The sequence below is a fragment of the Octopus sinensis genome, linkage group LG23 (genome assembly GCF_006345805.1).
Source record: "Octopus sinensis linkage group LG23, ASM634580v1, whole genome shotgun sequence".
In the NCBI taxonomy this organism is placed as follows: domain Eukaryota; kingdom Metazoa; phylum Mollusca; class Cephalopoda; order Octopoda; family Octopodidae; genus Octopus; species Octopus sinensis.
Genome location: NC_043019.1, coordinates 18,803,524 through 18,830,166, shown reverse-complemented (window position 1 = coordinate 18,830,166; position 26,643 = coordinate 18,803,524). Strand labels below are relative to the sequence as shown.

The 26,643-nt window shown below is 37.8% G+C and overlaps 1 protein-coding gene across 1 annotated transcript in view; it reads left to right on the top strand.

Moving 5' to 3' along the window:
• Positions 1-21,400, top strand: part of LOC115223459 (swi5-dependent recombination DNA repair protein 1 homolog) — a 59,285-nt gene extending 37,885 nt beyond the window's left edge. The window contains exons 3-6 of the mRNA XM_036512674.1: positions 12,419-13,187; positions 18,328-18,658; positions 19,072-19,167; positions 20,677-21,400. Coding sequence (XP_036368567.1) covers positions 12,439-13,187; positions 18,328-18,658; positions 19,072-19,167; positions 20,677-20,991 — 1,491 coding nt within the window. The 5' untranslated portion in view covers positions 12,419-12,438 and the 3' untranslated portion in view covers positions 20,992-21,400. The remainder of the gene's footprint in view (positions 1-12,418; positions 13,188-18,327; positions 18,659-19,071; positions 19,168-20,676) is intronic.
• The last annotated feature ends 5,243 nt before the right edge of the window (positions 21,401-26,643 follow it).

Sequence of the window (26,643 nt, the reverse complement as noted above, 5' to 3'; positions counted from 1 at the left end):
CAGAAAACCCAGGGAAACCCCATAAACTGGTCTTCCCCAATAAAAAAAAACATAGACTGCTCTACTTCTCAGAGTGTGCTTCTCTGGATTTATGTTTTCTGAAAAAAAAAAAAAAAAGGATCATATATATATAAAGACGAGAATGTGTGTGTGTGTCTGTCTGTCTGCCTCTGTATGTGTGTCTGTCTGACTGTGTGAATCCTTAAAACTCGAGAACTATTCAACCAATTTCATTCACATTTTACACATGCCTTACTTACATGCAACATCATGGGCCAAAAAAATTTTCAACTTCTTGCCTAATGCAAGCCCACAGTAATCTCTTATCTCTTACACTATTTCAGTATTACATGTCAAATGTGAAACAATGATATCTCTATTGTAATGTGAGATAATACTTTCAGTTTAATACTTTCACTATTAAAGTGAATATATTACCTCACATATATACATGCATACATACATATTCGTCATAAACACTCTACCACTGCTACTAATAACTGTTGGGAACCCTTTCAGACCTGCCTTACATCTCCAACCGGAATCTCAGCAACATTGTACCCTTAAATCACATTCTCATTTCATACCCACGACAGGGAAATAAAACTTACTTCTCACTACGGAACAATGGAAGATGGTAACAGACATTAACTACATACTACCTTATATATATATATGTGTGTGTGTGTGTGTGTGTATATATATATGTATGTATATATATATACTTATATATATACATCTGTATGTATATATATATATATATATATATATATACAGACGCCATGATAGATCATTAGCTACTACACACATTTTTTTTCTCTCCTTGTTTTTTCTGTGTACCTTTCTGTAGAAGAGCGTAGGCTCGAAACGTAAAAGACTTTTTCTATTCCTGAGTGCTATACTAATACATCTGTTTGTACACCACCTGCCTTCGTCTTTTGTTTATTTTGTAAACTTTCCCTTTATATATATATATATATATATTTATATATATATAGTGGTTGCATACTGTCAACTTAACGTGACAGTCCCGTAAAGGGAATCACACCACCGCTATTTAGCCCTAGGAAGCATCGACGCTTCCTGTCAGCTTTGACGCATTTCCTGTGTCCTGCGAAGGGGAGGCAAGCACCCCCTCCAGCTAGGATTGGCACCTGGAGACATGTTTCTGGGTCTTGCCCATCATCAGTCCAGGGTAGTAAGTCTTGCTAGCTGGAATCTTTATTATAGGCACAATGGCCTGAATGAAGAGGGGACATAACAATACAATACAGGACACGGGGTACATAGAAAGGAGGATATGAAATGAAATATTAACAATGAATTCAATGAAATGGCTTATGAGCCCCCCAAAGCTCACAGTTTCATTTACAATTACAATTATACTATCTGGGGTGTTCGTCAGTAATGTAAACGAGTAATTCATCCTGCTCTATAACGCCGGGCAAACTGTCATATCGAACGTAGTGTGCAATGCACACAGCTGTACTTGAAAACAAATTTAATTACCTTCTCTCGTTATCTAAAATTGCAGCCTTTATTTCCTTATCGTATAACCTCAGCTTCAATTTCACTCTCGTTAGATTTTTCATTATCGCTAATTTTTTCTCAATTTCTTTATCTTTTCGGTGCAACATTACAGCTCTGAAATTTCTTCCTTTCTGTTTTCCTCCTTCCTTGCATGTTTTCAGACATTCTTCCACTTTTGTTGACCATTTTTCCATTTCCTCCCATTTTGGACCTTCACTCACTTTAGTTATTTTATTTTTCCTTTCATGTGTTCGATCCTCTGTCTCGTCGGCAGACTTCTTTCTAGCTTATTTTCTTTTTTTGGTCTTAGGGTGGTGATTCCACCTGTGTTTGCTTTCTATCCTCTTTTTCTTCTCTTCTCTCCCTTCTCCTTCTCTAGCTCGTCACCACTTTCTATATTATCTGTTGTCATGATCTCTTCTTCCACTTGTAGTTCTACATTCTCTCTTTCTAACTCCTCTGTCAAAGCTTTTATTCCTTCCTCCAGGGTTATCGTCTTCTCTTGTATTTCTCTTTGAGGACACACATCTTTCATGTGCCCTCTGGTCTTAGATTTATAACACACTGGAGGTCTCCCCTCCACCATGACTCTCAGTCGTGTCTCATCGGGAAACACCAACTCCTCCGGGATGTTGTACAAATCTGGCATTGTTATGTGGATTAGGGTTTTCCACCGCTTAACCCCACCAGTTTATTTTATTCGACCTTTCCACCTTGAGTATGTTCACATCCTCCTTGCAGTTGTAAATTATTGCAGCTACTATTCTTTCGGTATCAAGTTCCGGTGGAATTTTGCTTATTCGCACCCTCGCCGCTCTTCTACCGCAATAAGTAGGAAGTTATGCCCACTTTTCTGATCTCAATGCTGTCGTTGCATTCCTTTTTGCTTCATCTTCATTTTCAAAGCGTACTTCTACTGTTGCGTATTTTCTACCTCTATTGTAGAAGGTAGTTCTTCCTTTCATTTCTTGTAAACATTTTTCAATCTCTTCTACTTCTGCCACTTCTATTCTTTTTGAGACCATATTCCATGTTCTGTATGTTATGGTTTTTTTCTCTGCTTTTTTAACTTCGTCTTCTTGTGTTGCAATCCTCAGACAGTCTCCTTCCTTTTTGAAGCTGTCATAGTATCTCCTCAGGTTTTCTTTCTCACTAATTACTTCTTTTAACTGTATTGCATCCACAGACAGGCTTTTGCATAAGTCTGGGCTTACATACCCAACAAAGAATTCAACAATTATAACGTTCAACACAAAGCAACTGTTTTCAACAACAATAATCAACAAAATTCAACTCACAACCGCAAATCCGAAAAACCGACACAAACACTCCCACGTGATGTTACCATCTAGGGTAGCAAGTCTCGCTTGCTGAGATGACTGCAACCTCTTCGCAAATATATCCTATTTTCAGTAAAATTTATTTACTGATCACCAAAATTAGAAATATTGAATTTCTAAATGTCTCAGAGACACATGAGAGGTGGTGGAGCGACATAGTGGTCGTATGCTGTCAACTCAATTTGACAGTCCTGTAGGAAACATCGACGTTTCCTGTCGGCTTTGACACATTTTCTGTGTCCTTATATTTGCAAAGGGGAGGCAATCACCTCCGCAAGCCGGGACAAGGCACCTGAAGACATATGCCAGTAGCAATCCAAAAACCTTCTTTGCCCATGTCCAGCGGAATTCCCGCTTGAACAACCAGATTGCAACGTTGGTAGACTCAACAGGCGTATCGATTGAGGATCCTTATCAACAGAGTCAATTATTTGCCGAGGCTTTTTCAACTATTTTCAAACAAGATGATGGTCGTGAACCCCCTCCATTTGATAGATCAGTACCTCCAATTCTTCGATTGGTCATCATGCGGGACGAAGTCAAACGTGTTATTCAAGGCCTCGATGTCAACAAGGGTCATGGCCCTGACGGCATACACCCACGGGTTATCAAAGTGTTGGCTCCGGTCATCTGCTGGGCCCTTAACACGACTATTCAATATGTCATTGGCGACGGGTGTTATACCTGCAGACTGGAGAACAGCGATAATCTGCCCAATCTTCAAGAAAGGGAGCCGCGAAGACCCGCTTAACTACCGACCGGTTTCCCTTACATCAATAATCAGCAAGATGTTTGAAACCATCCTTAAGAAAAGTATGATGCTCCACCTCCTAAACACAGCCTCTATCTCTGATTCCCAACACGGCTTCGTGCCGAAGAGATCATGCTTGACCAACTTACTAGTAATGGAAGAATTGGTGATGCGCATCCTCGATGATAGTGATGCTGTTGACATCGTTTTATTGGACTTTGCCAAAGCTTTTGACTCAGTAAACCACCGCCTATTACTTGTCAAGCTTCAAGCATATAGTTTCCATCCGGATATCGTACGATGGGTTGGTGCCTTCCTCTCAGATCGCTCCTTCCAAGTTCAAGTTAATGGTTCGCGGTCCGACGTCTCCAATGCGAGCAGTGGCGTGCCTCAAGGTTCAGTGCTTGGGCCCTTGTTGTTCTTAGTCTTCATAAATGACTTGCCCGACGACCTCACGCAACACACCCTTCTATTTGCCAACGATATCAAACTGGTCGCTCCTCGCGGTAATATAGAGGATCTTCATCGATGCCTCCACCAAATTTGGAAGTGGTCTAACGATTGGGACCTGTGTCTGAACGTGTCAAAGTGCTGTCATCTGCCTGTCGGCTCTACTCCTGCAACTCAACTTGATTTCGAGCTGGGTCGTCTTCTGCTGGAGAGGACCGATCAGGTAAAGGACCTGGGTATCTTGGTGGATTCCTCCTTTTCGCCTTCGGCCCAGTGCGTCCATGCTGCCAACAAAGCACGCGGAATTCTGTTCTTGATTCGACGGTCATTCGGAATGCTCACTGCAGCCATATTCCTACCACTCTATGTCACGCTGGTGAGACCCATATTGGAGTACGGGATTCAAGCCTCTTCTCCTTATCTCCTCAAAGACATACAGCATCTCGAAAGTGTCCAGAAGCTGGCTACCCGCATGGTTCATGGTCTCAAAAATTTGTCCTACGAAGAAAGGCTAAGGACGCTCGACCTTTATTCTCTTGAAAAACGCCGCCGCCGTGGTGATCTCATTCTTGCCCACAACATCATAAGCGGAAAGTGCAACCTCTCGAAAGAGCTGTTCTTCACTCCTGCTCCAGAGCGTCGGCTGTGGGGTCATTCTGAAAAGCTCTACCTGCAACGATTTCATCTCAATCGAAGGAGAGGAGCTTTCTCCGTCCGGGTTGCGGATCCGTGGAACAAGCTGCCAGACGAGATGGTGAAGATGCCGACGACCGCTTTGTTCAAAGCCTCCCTGGACCTCAAGTGGCCTGAACTCTTTACATGAACACCACCCTGTACTTAACTCCATGTCCCCCTACATGGCCTTGCTATTTGCTTTTGAGCCAAATTAACTAACTAACTAACTAACATATGTTTCTGAGTCTATTGCTCGCCGTCAGTCCAGGGTAGTCAGTCTCGCTCACTGAGATGACTGCAACCTCTTTGCAAATATATCCTATTTTCAGTAAAATTTATTTACTGATTATTTAAGGACACAGAAAATGTGTCAAAGCCGACAGGAAACGTCGATGCTTCCTAGGGCTAAATGGCGGTGATGTAATTCCCTTACGGGACTGTCACATTGAGTTGACAGCATACGACCGCTCATGTGTCTCTGAGACATTTATAAATTCAGTATTTCTAATATATATAAGAAAATGGAGAGATTCAATGGATATAGATTAATTTATTAACATAAAATGTTAATAGATTAATTTATATCCATTGAATCGCTCCCTTTTCTTACTTGATAAAATTTGGTATTTACAATTTACCTATTTTTATATTGAAGAAATATTTCTCAACAATATATTAAACCAGTATAGCTTGGATGAAGCCATCCTCATAAGAGGTTTATATATCCTCATAGTGACTGAAAATATGTGTGTGTGTGTGTCCATTATAAGGGCACACACATATCATCATCATCATCATCATCGTTGTCGTTTAATGCCTGCTTTCCATGTTAGCATGGGTTGGACATTTTAACTGAAGGCTATACCAGGCTCTAATCCAATCTGGCAATGTTTCTACAGCTGGATGCCCTTCCTAACACCAACCACTCCAAGAGTGTGTAGTGGGTGCTTTTTACGTGTCACCAGCACAAGGGCCAGTCAAGCGGCACTGGCAACAACCATGCTCGAACGGTGCTTTTTATGTGCCAGTGGCACATACAAATGTAAATATATAAATGTGTGTGTGTGTGCGTGTGTGTGTATGTGTGTGTGTGCATATATCTGTTAAATCAAAGACTGGAATTTTTAGCTCTATTTTTTATTTTTTGATTAAAGTTATTTCCATATAACATGGAAAAGACATAAACCAATGTAACCTGGATGGAACCATCCCCACAAGAGGCTTATATATCCTCATAGTGACTGAATATATATATATATATATATATATATATATGTTAGACATAAGTTTCATAAACTACAAAATATTAATATCCACACTCCTCCGACACTTGAAGCGTCTCTGTTATAAGTCTTTATCTCGATTTGAATGTATGTGGAGTTATTTAGAAATGCCCAAACTTATTTCTGCAAATGTGCTAAGCACTGATGTTGATCCTAGTCTAATCAATGAGCATTGGAGCAAGGTAAATGCAGTAAAAATAGAGCGGGGTCAGTGGGGCCCCATTTAAGCGGTGCCTCAGAAATTGAACCTCCTTACGATCCTCCCTCGGAGTTCATTGCCACTGCTCCAATTTCATCGCCAATGCCATGTATTTAGTTTAAAATGTAGTAAAAATAGGGGGATTAGTAGATCCCCAATTAGGTAGCCCTTAAAAAAGGGAAGACTTGTCAAGCTAAGTGAAATCGTAGTTGTGGTTGATACTGGTGTCACATAAGTGGCACATTAAAGCATCCATTGCCAGTGGCACATAAAAAGCACCCAGCTCACTCTGTTGAGTAGTTAGCGTTAGGAAGGGCATCCAGTCATAGAAACCAAGACTGGAACTTGGTGCTGCTCTCTGGCTTACCAGTTCAGTCAAAGTGTTTAACCCATGCCAGTATGTAAAGCGGATGCTAAATGATGATGATGATATATATACATAAATATATACGATGGGCTCTTTCAGTTTCTGTCTACCAAATCCACTAACAAGGCTTTGGTCAGCTTGAGGCTATAGTAGAAGACATTTGTCCAAGCGAGACTGAACTTGTAACCATGGGGTTGAAAAGCAAACTTCTTTCCACACAGCATCCTCTCTACATATAAAAGGCAATTTCTGTCTGTCTGTCTGTTAACAACTTAGTGCCTAAACCACCAATCCAATATTCACAAAACTGTGCATACTTGTGACACTAACATCCAGTTCAATAATAGGCTCATTGGATTTCAATAAAAATCTATAATGTGCTCTCCAGGGGTGTTGGGCAAATTATATGATAAAATGAGAAGGTTGCAAAAAATAGAAGTCTGAGGTAGTAACAAAGAGAAGATGACTTATATCCATGAAGGTGAGAACAGCGATGGGAATGGGATGGGAACATTAATAAAGCTGTCATATACACACAATGCTGCATACATACTTTCATGAATACATAGATACAACACACACACAAAAGTGGGTGTGAGGAATATGTAGCTTTAAGGAGAGAGGGGGTAGATGGCTTTTCTGCTGTCCATCGCAAAGAAACACTTACACAATTCAGACAGTTACACACACACACACACACACGCACATACATACATATGTCTACTATACACGATTTGAAACTTATGATTACCTGTGTGTACATTTGTAAATTTGTATGTGTGTCTGTGTGTGGGTCGTCCTATAACTGTCTGTCTCTCTACTTTTGTAGGCTCCTCCCTGTTGCTATCACATATTGTGAGATTTTAAAATTACGTCAAAATTTTCAAATTTGGTATATTGTAATAATTTTCCACATTAAATTTGATTTTATTATTTATTTATTCTTAACATCCAGTTGAATTATAGGCGAATTGGATTTCAATAAAAATTCTATAATGGGCCCCTCTACGGAGGGGATCTGTAGCATATGTTTACAAATCAGATATGATAAGTTATGACATGCAACAACGCCAGCTACAACATGTAGACTATTTGTTGATGTATTTGTAAATCTATGTATTTATCTAATTCATTTTACTCAGATGCATATTTGTTCATTAAAATAATATAGGGACACTCCTTATTCAGCCACTAATTCAATTAATAGTTTCTAATACCTATTGTTTAGCAGTAAACTGTTACCATGAGCGTTAATAAGATATTTAATGTCTTAATTACACCTAACTGATTCTAAAATTTATACATAGACATAGGATTGGGGATAGGAATGGGAGCAGAACTAAAGGGAACAGGATAGGACATGAAACAGTGTAAGGGGAAAGGGAACTGGAAATAACCCCTGCTTTTCCAAGAATTGCCGGGTAATTCAGCTGGTATATGTATATCATCATCATCATCATCGTTTAACGTCTGTTTTTCATGCTGGCATGGGTTGGATGGTTTTACTGGGGTCTGGGAAGCCAGGAGGCTGCACCAGGCTCCAGTCTGATCTGGCAGTGTTTCTACAGCTGGATGCCCTTCCTAACACCAACCACTCCGTGAGTGTAGTGGGTGTTTTTTATGTGCCACTGGCACAGAGGCCAGAAAGGGCTGGCATTGACCATGATTGGATGGTGCGTTTTACATGCCACCAGCACGGGTATCACAACTACAATTTCCATTTGATATATATATATATATATATATATATATATATATATATATATATATATATATATATCACTTCATCTCATGTCTTCCCAAGCTCTCCTTCTTCCTCACATTCTTCCGCTTTGAATGGCAAACACATCTTTGTACACCTGTCTGTCTCTATACACATCACCTGCCCATACTGCAGCAGCCTTCTTTCTTGCGATTGACACCTAATGTCTCTTACACACAGCTCGTGTTCTACTCTTGTCATCCAAGCACACTAACATTACACATCCAATGAAGAATGCTGGCATCACTTCTTTCTAGTCTTTGAAAATCTTCTGCATTCACAGCCCACATCTAACTATTGTGCAACATCACACTTCATACACCTGCTTCGTACAGTCTCCCTTCCACTCCAAGTGAGGAATCCCTTGTTACCAGCAAAGACAATAGCTCTTTGAACTTCTAGATTGTTCTTATTCTGGTTGTTATACCTTCAGAGCACCCCGCGCCCCACTCCACTGCTAATTAGGTTACTTAGGTAACAGGACTTATCAACTACTTTTTGGGAATCATCAAAACATTTGAGAAAATTGATTTCTTCTATACTCCTTTTGCTGACTACTCTTGAGTATCAACAACATATAAACTCTACCTTCCATATTGGCCTGTTTCTTGTTTCACCAAAACTTTACACTGTGTGCACAGAATAGAATATTTACCTAATCCCTTTGTGTATACTGAATACAGCCATTTCCGTGATGATCCTGAAGTCCTGCTGCTGTTTCTTACCTGAAAATACCTGAGTTTTTGCTAAGTTTGCTTTGAGGCCACTTCCTTTTAAGCTTTGCTTCCATGAATTTCCTCCTGAGATCTGCTACAGATTCAGCTATTAAAATGAGTTCATCAGTGTATAGGAACCCCCATAGATAACCAGTGATAAATGGTATAGCCTGGAAGACAATGATAAATAGAGCAAGGCTGTGAAGTAGGCCCCTGTGGACCCCTACCTTCTTGCTAAATTCCTCACTATACTTATTAATTACTCTCACTTCGTTAAGTCCCTCTCTGTACATGGTTTGCATGACCATCACAAATTATTCTCCCCTTAGCTTCATTAAGTGACCCCTAAATAGATCATAGAACATAGGATTCTCTGAAACACTTCCTCTAGCTTAGCAAATGCTATGTACCATGGCTTACTTTAAGCAAATTACTTCTCTTGTAGTTATCACACCAACAAGAGATCATCAACAGTTCCTCCTCTTTTCAGCACAAAGCTAAACTGCATCCCACCTCATCCGGTTCATTACGATTTTTTTCTGTAATTTTTATAACTTGCTCCATCAACTTATTTCATCTGCAATTTCTTCTATCCAGTGCATCTCCTTTGTAGCCATCAAGGATGAGACATCTGTTCCAGTCATCAAGTGTGACATCTTTTGGAACACATAATTCCCTAATACAAGAGGCTAACAAGTGCTCTACCCCCACCAGATATTTGGCTCATATCAGTGATGCTCCTTGATAGACCAGCAACTTTCCCTACCTTTGTATCCTTAACCATTTTATGCCCCGTATTGCCGTTAACTTGTATATAGTTAGTCTCTTTAAGGGGTCCACTTGGAGTGGGCTCTGTCCCTTCTCTACATTTAACAACCTCTCCTAATAACACTTCCATGCTTCTTTCTTTTCACTGTACCACACTGCACCACCATCATTCCATGTATATTTCTCCCCAATCATATCTCAGTTTTCTCCAGCTCTCTCTCTCTCTCTCTCTCTTACAATCTAGAATCCCTCACATCTCAGATCTTCACAGCACAAAACACACAAACTTCTTACTTTCTGCTTCTCCCCCTACACTAACATTCTCTCCCCCCCCCCATTGCTTGGCATTTCTCACTGTAGCTTCCTTTCTTCCAATTTTTTTCAAGCCTGTCCCTTCACTTTTTAATTCACTCTACCTCACTATTCCACTGGTACTCTTTGGCCTGAGTGGGACCTTACCTCAGCCACAGGTTTTGTCAGTATCCCTTAGAAGATTGTTTCATGTTTTATAAGTTTCAATTTCCTCAACCTTCCTGTTGTAAGTTTCAACTAGAACTTCTCTGAATTTGCAACTTTGACTCATTTAACTTCCATGTGCTTTGTCTCCAGGTTACTTTTTGATTCTGGGTCCATCTACCCCTTACATTAATATTCTTCATCAGGAAAAGACTTGACATTTACAACGACCTACTTCTATCCTGTTTTCAGTGAGAATAAAATCCATCTGGTGACAGAATCCACCAGACTGGTAAATAATTACGTGGTCAGCTGGTTGATTCTCTGGATTTTGTATTGCAAATGGTTAAGTCATCTTGTAGTATAGAGTTCCAAGGGACCGGATCCATCCTTTGTACAATACCTATATTATCCATGTGTACCAGAGAAGTCATCATGATATTATTGAACATGTCTATTAAAATTGTTACCTATGATGAGATTGTTGTCATTTATTTCAAGGTCATCAACAAGACCTGTTCATCACTCATCCCTGATTGTGGGCCCGTGTGGAGAGTTATTATTTTGATTATGATAAACTTAACTGTATTCTATCACATGCACTGTGTCAGTTGCCTTGTCTATTTCTCTGCTAACAATACCTTGATTCTGGTTACCTGGCCGCTATCAATCACAAAGAATTTACAGCTCTGCTCCTTGACTGTGAAGAGTTTCATTGAGGATCCACTCCATCTTGTCTCTTGCACACAGCACACATTCACTCATCTTCACTCCAGCATTTTCTTCAAGATCTCCTGACCTACTCTTCATGAAAGCAACACTAATAATGGTACAAGCTCTAATGTTCTAAACCTTATATGAAGAGAAGTGATTTCAGTGGTGTTGAAAGAAACTTGCATCTGAAGTAAAGAACAGTTTGTGTGGTCACGTGTGATGTCATGCATAGCCAGGTGGTTTGTCAAATGATTTATCACTTATACAATTGCTCACTGAAAACTAGCCAAACAATAAGTAACACCTACAAAATGTGCATGTGTGTATGTATGTGTGTGAAGAAGGACATGAGTGTTTGTGTGTGTAGGTGTATGTGTATACTGTTTAAGCATGTTAATGTGTGTGGTGCTGGGTATTTGTTTAAGGGTATTGTGTAGTTGTTAGGGGTAAGACAGGGTTGAAGTTGAGGGGGAGGGTGGGTATGTAAGAGATGGGTGGTGTGTGGGGTATGGATTAAATGTAAAGGGGTTGAGAATTTAGGCCATTAGGGACTGAAGTGTGGAAAGGAAACAAAATCAATTCCTGCTCCAAATGGAGATGGGAGTCCAGGGACCCAGGTGAGGGCATCTGTATTTATATTTGTAATAACAAGAATACAAAAATATATATGCCAACAAATGTGGTCCCAGGTTTAGTTCCCATGCATGACACCCTGGATGAGTGTCTTCTACTCTAGCTCCAAGCATTGTGAGTGGATTTGGCAGACAAAAACTGAAAGAAGCCTGTCATATATATCATCATCATCATCATCATCATTTAACATCTGTTTTCCATGCTGGCATGGGTTGGATGGTTTGGCAGGAGCTGGGAAGTCAGAGGGCTGCACTAAGGTCTACTGTCACTTTTGGCAGAGTTTTTACTCCTGGATGCTCTTCCAAATGCCAGCCATTTTACAGAAGGAACTGGAAGCTTTTCACATGACACCCATGCTGGTGAGGTCACCAAGTAACTTGCCAGACAAAGACCCTTTGAGAAGTGGGGAGTGGCTTTGTGGCAGACGATGAGAGGTTAGAATATGACAAAGGGACAGAAGAAGGGGTCTTGCTGTAGAGGAGACATGTGGTTGCCCCAATCAGAGGGAGAGAGAGACAGTGAGAGAGATGGTGGCAAAGTTCCAGGGCATAAATATTGATATTTGGGTCTGGAGTGAAGCACTTTGTCTGCTGAGGTTAGTTGGCATTAGTTATCCTTTGTAATTTGATGAAGCCAGCACCAGGTATTGGGTGTGAACCAAGCATGGAGCCACATCAATCAATTGTGCTCTTGTTTTTGTGTTTTTTGTGTCATTGTATAAAATAACAAAGTAAAGTAAAGTGTTTGATGCATTTTTTATTTTTCATTCCACAGAAAGTCGAGTGCGTTATATCATGGAAGATGTGATTCCACGTGAAGGAGATGTTGATATCATGAAATTAGCAGAAGAGACAGTGTTAAATGCCAGGCGTAAATCACATGCAAAGGCAGAAACCATCAACAATTCTACCAGAATGAAAAACCTTATAGAGTGTCCTAACCAGACCCCATTGCAATCAGCATCTGATAAGGGAGGAGCTGGGAAATGCTGCCAAAAAGAGGACGTGGTCCCATGTGAGTCACTGACATCACCATCACGTCTGCCATCAAAAGAACCATCCCCATCACCATCATCATCATCACCACCACCACAGCCACCTCCATCACCACCATTACCATCTGTGTCTCCTCCACCATTGCCACCAGTGGAGGAAGAACCTTCGTGTCTGGAAGAAAACCTCACATCCGTATCAACGCAGTCAGAGAAAAGCCACACGTCTGCCCAGACACGAGATACGAATCTGTCGACATCGAGCATGACTGATAGCTTAGATTCTGTTCCCCAGTCTGCGAGATGCTGCAAGACGGAGCATGAATTAGCTGCACTTCAGAAGAATGAAAAAACTTCATCAAAGACATGCCATAGAAACCCTTCAGTGAAGAAAAGTTTGTCAACACAATGCACAGTAAAGGCACCGAGCAAAACACCGAAATCTTTGCAGAGAAATCAATCTATGGATTCCTGCATGAGTTCTACTGACTGTCTGTCAATTGCCAGTGTAGTTTCACCGATGCCAAAATATAATATCTCCAGCAGGAAAAGGTAAGGAAACCCCCCCCAAAAAAAAGAAAGAAAAAAAAAAGAAAGATACCATTTTTAAGAAAAGATATATCTGTCTTTTTACATTTGTGTGGACATGTGTGTGTGTGTGTGTTTGTGTGCCTACAAGTATGATAGACACACACATACATATTATCATCATCATCATCATCATAATCATCATCATGTCCATTTTCTATGGTTGCATCGGTTGAATAGTTTGACAAGAGCTAACAAGCTGGAAGGCTGCACCAGGCTCCAGTTGTTTATTTCGGCATGGTTTCTCTGGTTGGAGGCCCTTCCTAATGCCCACCACTTTACACACACATATATATATATAATGCAAATCAAATAATTTAAGAATGGCAAAAAGTCAAAAGGACATACACATGGAATGTATTCGCTTGACTCAGTTTAAGTCTGAAAAAAGAGTGGATGTGTCATGATTTGAGCATGGCCCTTTGTCAGAAGGAGGAGAAAGGAAAACTCCAAGAAAAGCACCTATGTTGGTTACATGGCTGCAGTGGCTTTCTCTCTCTCTCTCTCTCTCTCTCTCTCTCTCTCTCTCTCTCTCTCTCTCTTTATATATGTATATTTATACAACTTGTAAACATGGGCAAAATAAAAAAATTCTAATGCCAAATATGCCAAAATTGACTTAAATCGTTGATAACCATATAATTCATCCCTATAAGCATGCGTCTCGAAGTAAGCCAACAGAAATTTCAAAAAATTCCATTATTATCGTATTGGCTCTGATTTCAGAGTTGAGCTGATACGATAATAACGGAATTTTTTGAAATTTCTGTTGGTTTACTTCGAGACGCATGCTTATAGGGATGAATTATATGGTTATCAACGATTTAAGTCAATTTTCGGCATATTTGGCATTAGAATTTTTTTCTTTTGCCCTTGTTTATAAGTTGTACAAATATATATGCCAGTGCTGCTGGTGGCATGTAAAAAGCACCCACTACACTCTTGGAGTGGTTGGCGTTAGGAAGGGCATCCAGCTGTAGAAACTTTGCCAGACCAGACTGGAGCCTGGTGCAGCCTTTTGTCTCGCTGGCCCTCAGTCAGACCGTCCAACCCATGCTAGCATGGAAAGCGGACGTTAAACGACAATGATGATGATGATGATATATATATCTTCATCATCATCCTTTAATGTCTATTTTCGATGCTGACATGGGTTGGATGGAGCATAGATTATATATATAAATACATACATATATATCTGTAAATAATAATAATAGTATTTTATAAGCGTAAGGCTTATAAGCAATCCCTGTGCAATAACTAAAGAAAATAGTCTAACAATGGGGCCTATAAACCCGCAACGGAAAAAAGTAGGTTTTCCCATACACGTAGGACTCTTTGTTTCCATGATCAAGTGTGCTACCATTTACACCAATGTACAACTTCATATATATATATATATATATATAATTATCAATAATAAAGGGTGAAATTAATTTAGAAATAATCATTAATTTCACCAAGTAGAGTTCGACATGTAAAAGCCCCATTCAAGGAAGGTTTAAGTAATACTAAGTAATTAAGGGTTTAGCAACGATTTGCCTGCCTCACCACACCAAATTTAGAAATAGCAGTCAAAAAGTTTTGACTATTCTTTCTACTTAAAAGGGAGATCCCAGTAAAACCACAGCACTTAAAAGGCAAACAACGCAGGCAAAAGAGAAAGAAACGACGACAATCATTCTATATTAAGTCACCTACGGACGTACGTTTCGAAATTAAGTCATAGGAAAGCATAAAAATTAAATAATTATGTCTTACCCAACTATTTTCCTCTTCAGCGTAGGACTCTTCAATTAGAAATAATTGCATCTCAATTATTAATAATTGTGTATTAAATTTGAAGGCACTAGAAGACATCACCTCAACTCATGGTATCAAAGCGAGCGTAAGCCATTACCAGTACCACCAAATTCAAAGGGTGAATGAAAGTATGTCACCATCCCCCTTCCGCCAGCGTGCTGCCAGATGCTACAGTTTTTTTACTGGGATGAAATATAATTATCAATAATAAAGGGTGAAATTAATTAATTTAGAAATAATCATTAATTTCACCAAGTCAAGTAGGGGTCGATTTGCTTGACTAAAGGTGGTGCTCCAGCATGGCCACAGTCAAATGACTGAAGCAAGTAAAAAGAGAAAAAGAAAAGATATGTGTGTGTGTACTATTAAAACAAACTCTGTTAACATTATTACAACTGCTACACATTCCCACCCCCCCACCGCTATGGCATAATATATTTAATATAATATATGAATATAATTTACATTTAAATGCTCACACACAGACACACAGACACACACACACACACACACACACATACATAATATACCTATCTACTATTGACCCCCAAAAGGAGGAAAGGCTGGGCCAACCTCAGCAGAATTTGAACCCAGAATGTAAAGACAGACAAAATGCTTGGCAGAACCTTTTTGTCCAGCATGCTAACAAGTCTGTCAGTTCACCACCTTACATCTATGAGTAATATTAAACATTTGGAGTGGTTGGCATTAGGAAGGGCTGCCAGCCTTAGAAACCTTGCCAGATCAGGTTGGAACCTGGTGCAGCTCCTTGGCTTACCAATCTTCAATCAATCTGTCCAACCCATGCCAGCATGGAAAGCAGACGTTAAATGATGATAACAATGATGATGTCATTTATTTCAATCCTTATTTTTCATCAACAGTTTTAACAAATCAGTCAGCCATACATTCTCCTTCATTGTTCCCAAATTCTTGCTAACATTCCACTAATTTGTCAGTGCCTTGAAATCACTGGGTGTTGATTCAAAGAATTGAGCCATGTTTTCAGCTCTGCATCATGGTTGAACACTTTGCAGAGTGTTCAATGAGGAGAATACAGTGTGTGCTGTAGAACTTTCCAGCTGAGCTCTTGGATAGCATTTTTGGTTAGATTAGTGATGTGGGAGCAAGCATTGTCGTGTTGAAGAGTCATGTCAAGGTGCTGGTCGGGTCATTTCAGTTGAATCACCTCATTAAGCACACAGTCAATGCTGAACATAAAGCTCTGCATTGACTGTGTGGTTGTTTTCAAGCATTTCATTGGGGATCAGCCCTGCCCAGGTCCCACCAAATGCAGATCATTGTCTTGCATGGATGCAGCTCTGGGGCTTGGCTTGTTTGTCAGGACTCAACTATTCTTTCCTCTGCTTCGTATTGACATAAAGACACCATTTTCCATTGCCAGTGATGATACAGTAAAGACATCCCTGTTTGTGTCCACGAGTAGCCTGGAGTCAAGCAAGCAAACTGGCACCACTAGAAAAGCACTGGAGTTTGTCTCATCCATTCAGAGTGTGTTGCACCCATGCACTGAGATTTTGGACCTTTCCCACTGAATGAGGGGTGACAGTATCATGAGAGCATCCCATTTGTTGGACCAGTTTCCCTCACGGATTAGTGTGGATCCTCTTGAATGAATTTGTTCAATTGTTCCTCATTGAAGCGTCTGGAACACAGATAGTCTGTGAGGTTGAATTTCCTCTCCTTGAAGTAGGGAAACCATTTCTGTGAAGTTCTTTGAGGAATAGCTCCTTTTCCATACACCGTACAAATGTCTTGAGTGGCTTTGGCGGCTTTGGAACCTTCAATCAAAGCAAAGACCAGCAGGAGTTTAAAATGCTCAATTTTTTCTAATTGGCATTTCATTGTCAATGTCTGAAAAAAGGTGAAATTTATTTAAATTTCAAAAACGATAAATGGAAATTGTTAGAAGAAGAATAGAGATACAGAAAGAAAAAGCAGTAAAACAATGAGAAAAATATTTTTGTGGTTATTCAAATAATATTGGAAAGAAACAAATGAATTTATCTGAGAGCCCAATATAGAAAATAATACACACACAAAGTCCACTAGCACAGTGCTACTCAAAGTGGTGGTCCGTGGACTGGCACCAGTCTGCAAGCTATCACAGTGAGTTTCCAGAAAAGAAAGAAACATTATAAAATGCTTATCTAATATTCTGTTATATGTTTATAAAATAAATATAAGATAAAAAACAAAATTGTCAACTTTTATTATATTCATTATATATATTGTTTCCGGTATAAATTAATATTACTAAGAAATATTGCCGATCCCTGGCACATTGGGGAAGACAAAAAAGGTGCCAGTCCGTCCATCAGAGAGTTTGAGAAGTAATGCACGAGCAGACAGTACAAGGGAGATAATCCTTTCTTTAGAACTTGAGACAGGATTGAAAATTTGAATTTGAAATTAAAGAATAAAGAAAAAAAAACGCATAAAAATATGCATATTTAATTGAACTTCTTCTTTTTTGCTTATTACAAAGGTTTGAGAAATTTTAATCTTTCGTAATCACGTATAGCACCATTTTCATTCCTTTTAGAAACTTTTACCCTAACATAACTCCAGTTTAAGAAATTGACCATTGACCATTCCATGAAGCCAGACAGATGAAAATAATTAAAAATAATTCCATCTGAAAGAAATTCAGAGAATGTGTGCTTTTCTTTTCTTCTTCTCTTCTTTCTTTCTTTCTTCTATTTTTTGTTCTTTGTAGAGCATTAGTAGTTTATCAATGAAGGGGGAAGAGACGAGAAATTCTTAGTATATATATATAAATACACACACATACATATATATATAATAATAATAATAATAATAATAATAATATGAGGGAATATTATTCCAAACTTACAGGGAAAAATTCAATTTAGAAATACTAAATCAAATTTCACAAAATATAATACATATATATATAAATGAGAAAAAAAACACCTTTTATCAATTCAATAATTTTATATGTTTTATCTTATATTTAATCTTTCTATAATATGTAATTTTCTAGATGGTATAATTTAATTTTTCATTACATATATATATGCTGTGTAACTGTTTTTAGGGAGCTCTACCATGCAAAGGGGTTCTTAAAGTAGGTAATACAAACAAAATTCTCAAGTCGTTTTCAGTATCTTCTTTCATTATTAGTTTCAAGCTGCTATTTCCTACTAAATAGTAATCCCTCATTATATGGTGAAAGAGACACACAGACACGTCTGCATGTGTTTATATATGTATATATATAAATATACCCTGTTTTCTTGTATTATCTTGGAACCAGATTTGAAGTTGGGCATGCTGGCCATGAGAGCCCCTGTGATATATACTCCTATCTGACACCGACGCAGCGCAAGGACCAACAAATTAAGGAACTAAAGAACCAAATTAAAGTAATGGGCAAACAGATGGAGGAAAAGGACCAAGACATTGAACTGTTGAAGAGTGAGCGTGGTCTGGAGACAGCAAGAGTCTTTGAAGAAAGGACGGAACAGATAGAGAAAGTGCGGGATGAGATGATCAAGTTACAAGTGAAGAATGAGCAGCTGGTGTTGGATTATTCCGAGGCTCAGGAATGCATCAAAGAACTACAGTTGGAGATCAATGAAATGAAGGTGGGTACCAGTTCTCAGAATGTGTTTTTGTGGTATTTTTTATTTTTTTGTTTTGTTGTTAGAGTTTTCCAAATTGTAGCTTTGGTTCAATGGCTCAGCTTACGTTTGTCATTGCAATACATGTACACATATATAGATATATCTGTGTGGATATTAGCATCTATACCTGCTCTGTCTGTATGTATATATGTATGTGGATTTGGATGTATTTATAAATGTCTGTCTGTCTGTGTTGGAAATGAATGACACTGCTTGTATGACAGGGACACTCATTTACAATTATCATGCAATGTCAAGACAATCCCACACACACACGTGCACACACACACAAATGTACTGATTGTATGAAAAGATAGAATTGGTAGTAATTTCTTCTTTTTGTTAATAAACTGTTCCATTCTGGTGTTCAACAGGAAACTGTGAAAAAGAGGGAAGATGACCAAGAGAAGATGTATTTGGAGATGTATAAGAAAGGTCAGCAGTCGGCACAGTTCGAGAGGGAGGAGGATGTAAGTTTGGATGTGTTTGTTATCAGGAACCTATTTATCTATCATCATCACTAGCAGCACTCATCCTCAATACCATCAGTAATTCATCTTAGAGGAATCTCTGCCCCGGGCTCTGAGATGCTTTGGCACAGCTGTTTTGGCACTGCCTCCTAAGGGGCTGATTTCATGCTGACTTACTTGACAGTAGACATTTCAATGTTTCTCTCATTTTCTCTCTCCCCTTCCATCTCTCTCTCTCTCTCTCTCTCTCTCTCTCTCTCTCTCTCTCTCTCTCTCCACTCTTTAATCTTTACTTTTGTGCATGTGTTTGCTTCCTACAGTAAACGGTATTGTTGCCAAAACAGGAGGAATGTCCAGTCCAATGTGTCTGACCATCTGCATCCAAACAGCAGAGCCAAATCCATCTCCTACATGATCATTAGATTTGCAAGAAAGAACAGCTTAATCTCCCACAAACCACACCTTCATATCTTAAAAAACAGAAAGCAACATTGTACAGTTTAGTCTTACGTTTGTCATTGCAATATATGTACACATATATAGATATACCTGTGTGTATATTAGCATGTATACCTGTTCTGTCTGTATGTATATATGTATGTGGATTTGGATGTATTTATAAATGTTGTCTCTTTGATTTTCTTCCTTGTTCCATTTGGCCATTCCAGAATCGTCACGTATTTACAATGCCTTTGATTGGATCAAGGCTGCCCTGTGGCTAACCAATAACATGGTTCCTGAGGGTATCTCTCTCTTCACTGTAACTCAATCTGCTGGAAACAGCAGCCAAATCTTCCTTAAAACCACATCTACTGACTTTCTTTAAAAAGTGGATATGTACAAAAAAAAAGGTTAATATAGTTTGAGATATATTTTCTTTTTAAAAAAAAAATTAATGGGATGGTCATGACTAGAGCACCTATGATCTTATTCTGTTTGATGTTGCCACTCTGGACACTAAGCAATAACACCATTACAAACACAATCCTCACCACTTCATCATGGCTAATTGAAATCCCTTTGATTGGGATTGACACAGGGCTAAACAATCAGAAGGAGGGCAGCCCCAATCCCCATTAAGCCCCAGTTTCTTTTCATTTTATTTTCAAAATGGCTGTAATAAGTTATAGTTAATAAGATTGAGTTTATCACATTATTAACATTGCATTTATAGATGTAAAAATAGTTTATTATTTACATTTCATATTTTTTTTCTTGTTTTGATTGTTTCAATTTCCTGTTTTTTGTTTTTTTTCTGGTGCCTTATCCCTGGATGTGGAGATATTCCAAACTGAATCTGAACTAGGATTCTAAACTGATGATTAAAAAATGGAATAACAGTTTGGTACCAAGTATACATCCAGGAATAAGACAGTTGTCGATGACTGGTGATTAGACCAATCAAGGCATGTGGCACATGTAACTAGTTGTAGTTAATAACCTAGAAAATTATAATTGGAATTCCATTCCATTTTGCTACAATTCTTTTGCGATTACGTTTCATTTCAGTTGCAAACTTTACTTACCAGAGGCGTAAATAATGTCGGTATACGAGAACTAGCTCGTCGTTTGGCATGGACCGAATGTGAGTTGGCCAAATGGCAAACAATACAACGGCGCGAAGTTTATGAGAATGCAGACAAACCAAGTACAGAGGCCGCAGCAACATTGCGATTCCTCAAAGATTCATTCTTTCATTACCTGACCAATGAGAAAGATTCTGATGACCACTTAAGGGCTATGATACGAATATTTAATTATACTGAAGTACAGAAAAAGAAGGTGGCAAAGAATCTTTTAGAAGGAAAAAAACTGAGAAAATAGAAACAGCCATAATATACAAACAGACTTTGTAAACGTGTGTACATATATATATATATATATATATATATATACACACACACACACACACACACACACACACATACATACATATACATATATATATATGGCAAATGAAAGACGTTTTATTATCCATATATATATACACACACATGTATACATACACACACTCTCTCTCTCTCTCACACACACACTCCTAGACACATGCATATATATGCAGATAAAAAAAGCAATCAAAGAGCTGAAAGTTTCTTTCCTTTTGAAATTTCACTTGAAACTTGTTAACCGTTAAATGTAAAAATACTTCTTCTGTATAAATAAAGGCCCTCACAGGAGATGATAATCTGGTTCTATGTGTTGTAAAGCTGGCAAATAAAATTGTTGAAAATAACATTTCTTTCTGATTTGAGCCTTGTGAAGAGCAACAAAGCTATTTGGTTTCCAAAGGAACCACATAAAATAGGAGACAGGGAGTTCCAGTTTGGGAATTTCCTGGTTCATTTTTTTTTCCATGATGGCATGAATTAGAAGAATATATTATTGAGGCAGAGTTTTACAGCTGAAAGTCCTTCCTACTACCAATCATGATCTGTTTACCAAGTATGGGATCTTTCTTATTTCACAACGTCTTCAAAGACAAAAGACATGAAATGAGTGGATGATCTGACGATGGGAGAATGGACAGCAACAACAACAACAACAACCATGCTTGTTGTTTGTGACTTAAGTACAGCCCAAATTACATAGCACCGGAACGAGCACCTTTTATGTTGCACTGGCACCTGTAAAGGACAAACCTATGCACACGGTAGGCAGTGGTTTTACTTAGCTTTAGCTTTATGGGGATTTCTCAAGCACAGTAAATGTGTGTATATATATATATATACGTATAGATGTATGTACATATATACATATATATATATATATATATATATATATATATATATATATATATATATATATATATATATATATATATATATATATATATATATATATATATATATATATATATATATATATATATATATATATATATATATATATATATAGGCATGGCTGTGTGGTAAGAAGCTTGTTTCCTAACTATATGGTTCTGGGTTCAGTCCCACTGCATGGCACCTCGGGCAAGTGTTTTTTATTATAGCTTCGGGTCAACCAAAACCTTGTGATTGGATTTGGTAGACGGAAACTGAAAGAAGCTCGTTATATATGTGTGTGTGTGTGTGTGTGTGTGTATATATATATGTATGTATATGTTTGTGTGTCTGTGTTTGTCTTTCCACCATCGCTTGACAACCAATGTTATTGTGTTTACATCCCCATAACTTAGCAAAACAAGTGATAGAATAAGTACCAAGCATACAAAGAATGAATGCTGGGGTTGATTCATTCGCCTAAAAGTGGTGCTCCAGCATGGCAGCAGCCAACAAACTGAAACAAGTAAAAGAACAAAAGAATATATATCATTTAATGCCCTCCTTCCATGCTAGCATGGGTATATATGTATATATATATATATATAATATGTATGATTAACAAGGATCCATAAAAGGTGTTGGCATATTGAAGTGAAGCAAACCACAATTAATGGTTAGAATGACTTTAACACGTAAATAATCTGTGATCAAAGCATGGAATGCATTGATGAAGAAAATTTTAATGTCGCTTACTAATCCACAGCTACAATAGTATCCAAAGATGCATGAAACCTTAATCTTATGGATGCTGTGTATACAGCTGATTAGACTATGCTTACCACTGTCCCTAAGTCACAGGTGACTTTAACTGTACTAGATGAGCTAGTCATCTGTTCATATATATATATATTTAATGTAAGATAAAATTTTATCAATGGCCAGCATATTAAAAAATACCTTTAAAGGTTAAATTTATAAACTACTTATAAATGAGGGCAAACGAAAAAATTTCTAATGCCAAATATGCCGAAATTAGACACATTGTCCATAACCATTATAATTTTTCACAATACGCACGCTACTCCAAAAAGGTCAACAGAATTTTGCTCATAACTTAGTTTTTACTTCTTCCACGGGTATGAGTAAGTATCTCATTTATTTCATTGCCACATTTATCACTGACGAAGGGAGGGTTCTTACGAACTAACCCTGAAATCGGACCGATATGGTAATAATGGAATGTTTTAGAGATTTCTGTTGACCTTTTTGGAGTAGCATGCGTATTGTGAAAAATTATAATGGTTATGGACAATGTGTCTAATTTCGGCATATTTGGCATAAGAAATTTTTTCATTTGCCCTCATTTATAAGTAGTATATATATATATATATATATATATATATATATATATATATATATATATATATATATATATATATATGTATATACATATATATATATATATATATATGTGTGTGTGTGCATATATATATGTGTGTGTGTGTGTATATATATGTATATATAATTGAAGATGAACGATGTGAAATAATAAAATAACTCAGAGCAGCTTGTAGCATGTGTTTGAACAACAAAAGCCAAATAAAATTAGGTTAATAAATATCATAGAACATAAATTCTCGATGTCTCCAAATGGGAAGGGAAAATGATATCAGGAATCAAGATTTCAAGGATTCTCTAGAATCCTGTCCTTAAGGAAAAGTCAGTCAGGTTGTCTGGAGACCAGAGGGCAGCTGTGGACATATATTTCTGCCTCGACTACTTAGTCTATCTTCTCTCTCTCTTTAAAACATATATATATATATATATATGTTTTAAAGAGAGAGAGAAGATAGACTAAGTAGTCTATATACATACACAAACTGGACGGAGACAGGAAGGGCATCCAGCCTGTAAAACAATGCCAAATTTATACTTAATGATAAATCCTAATTGCTTATATAGGCCTAACACTTATAGAGTTAGTATTGTGCATAGTAGTTGGGTGGTTAGGTGGAAACCTCTCACTAGGACAAGAAACCCCTCCATTGTCATCATCAAGTGACCAAACATTCTTCTTCATGTACAGGAAGAAGAAATATCTCAAGCCTCAATCCTTCTAAAACAGGAGATTCTTCTCTGATGTGGTAAAAAGAAAAACCATTGAGGATTCAACTATTAATGTTCATACAAAGAAAGGTATGTTTGGTGAAGTGAAAGAGTTGCTAGAGCTGAGGTAAGTAGATGTGAGCTGTATGCAAGCAATAAGTAGGAGAGGTACCTCAACCATGAGTAAAAACTCACCGGATCTTTTCCTTTTGATGGACGGAATTCAACACAATTTCTAGTTAACTAAACAATTTGAAACTTCGTACACTGGTAGAATGTGTCAAAAGAAAACATTATTTTCACTTGGCTTTTTTGATAAATTTATAATTTGTAAGTTTAATGTAGTTTAATTCTTCGAATTTTAACCAATGAATTGCCAGCATTTGAGCTCAAATCATTTGCTGCATCTAAAAACTCAGACATCCTGTTACAACGTAAACAGCGCGCACACACACACACACACTCATGTTATTCATCCTTCTCTCTTCTGTCTGTCTCGCTCATCGATATTGATAAACAAACGAGGCATGTGCTAGAAATAACAGCTATATCTCTTAAATCGATGAATTTCTTCGCCCAATAAAAATATTAACGATATTTTTTTAATATTTTCTTTCTTTTTTTTTTTACCGAAAAGGCTTCTACCATGGTTTTGAAGGGCCAAAAACAACAAAAACAAAATAATATGCTTAAATCGGTCTAGAGTGGGATTTGAGGGTGCGTGTGGAGTGTGGGTCGTATTGTAAAATTTTGCGAAATATTTTTTTCATAAAAGGATGCCCCAGCTTGTCGGAGGCTGTGATATAAATTGGGAAAAAAATCCTCGACACCAGTGCGTAATTGGTACTTAATTTATCGACCCCGAAACGATGAAACATTGACCCCCGCCCCATTTCTGGTTTATTTACCTTTTGTGTAAATTTGTTCCGGCAAGGGGCAAAACACAGAGGGGACAAAGCATGAGATACAAAAGTATTAAGTCGATTCTATCAACACCAGTGCGAACTCACGAACGTGTATGTATGCTTGTGTGCGTATGTATATCTCCGTTTGTATGTGTGTGTACGCTTATATATTAATTACTATGTGCTTGTGCAAATGTATATGCATGTATTTGAGAGAGAGAGAGAGAGAGTGACAGAGAGTGTGTGTGTGTGTGTGTGCAAGTGTATGTGTGTATGTATCTGAATATATGTGTGTGAGTGTGTATGCGGCATGCGTCTCCTCGTTTGTTTATCAATATCGATAATGCAGCAAATGATTTGAGCTCAAATGCTGGCAATCCATTGGTTAAAATTCGAAGAATTAAACTACGTTAAACTTACAAATTACAATTTTCTCAAAAAAGCCAAGTGAAAATAATGTTTTCTTTTGACACATTCTACCAGTATACGAAGTTTCAAATTGTTTAGTTAACTAGAAATTGTGTTGAATTCCGTCCATCAAAAGGAAAAGATCCAACTCACCAGGAGTAAAAAGCATCAGTACAATTTTTTCTGAGTAGATAACAATGCTAGTTTAGATACACTTATTGGCTTAAAAATGGATAGATAATGTCACCAGAGTAACCAAAGTCTGTGACACAATAGTTAAACTTTGACTGTTGCAGGCAAAAGAATGATAACTGTTATCTTTGTCTATGCACAACAACTGAGTCTAACACATAAAACAAAGGGCTGCAGCAAATAAACAAAAAAATGTCTTTACCACTCATCCTTCTGATGAAAATACTCAGCATTTCCTGCTGAAGATGTTAATGCAGCATGTTCCATGAGAGTTCATAATATGTTTGCTTATTTGCTGTGTATAATCAGTGCCTTTGAGTTCAAATTCCGCCAAGGTTGACTTTGCCTTTCATCCTTTTGGGGTCGATAAATAAAGTACCAGTTTCGCACTGGGGTTGATGTAATCGATTTAATCCCTCTGTCTGCCCCCTTTATGTTTAGCCCCTTGTGGGTAGTAAAGAAATATATTATGTATAGCGTTATAGCATCAAGCAATCACCAGGTTTTGAAACAGCTGTAAAGATATGTTTTCATCTTGTAATATGTATATATATAACATGATATAAATGAATTCCTGCCATCCATAAATTCTTGTCCATATTTTGTTTCCTTATTACTTGCTCAAGCTATGTATTTCTTATAGTTTACATTGATTTTACTGGATTATTTTACCTTGATTTGGAAGTTTGAACCCTAATTCAGAGGTCATGTCTTCTATGCTTATAATAATGTCTTCTCACCCACTATGTGCGCACGTGTGTGTGTGTGTGTATGCATATGTGTGTGCATCTCTGTTGTAGCACTGCATTTATTTCCAAATGCCTATCGGTAGGGGGGGGGTCTCCTACCTTGGAACCAGGTGAGGGTTGGCAGCAGGGAGGGTACCCGGCCTACAAAGTATGCATCAATAAAACTCTGTCTTCTCAATGCAAATATGGAAATGTGGACATTAAAACAAAGATGATGATGATGATTGCATACATTGAATTTTAAAGCTGTCTTATGTAGGAACTATTTTGGTATTTCTTATCAATTCTTTGCCTAAATATTAAAAAAAACAATTAAACAATATAATATCAATTTGATTCTATGAAATAAGTCAA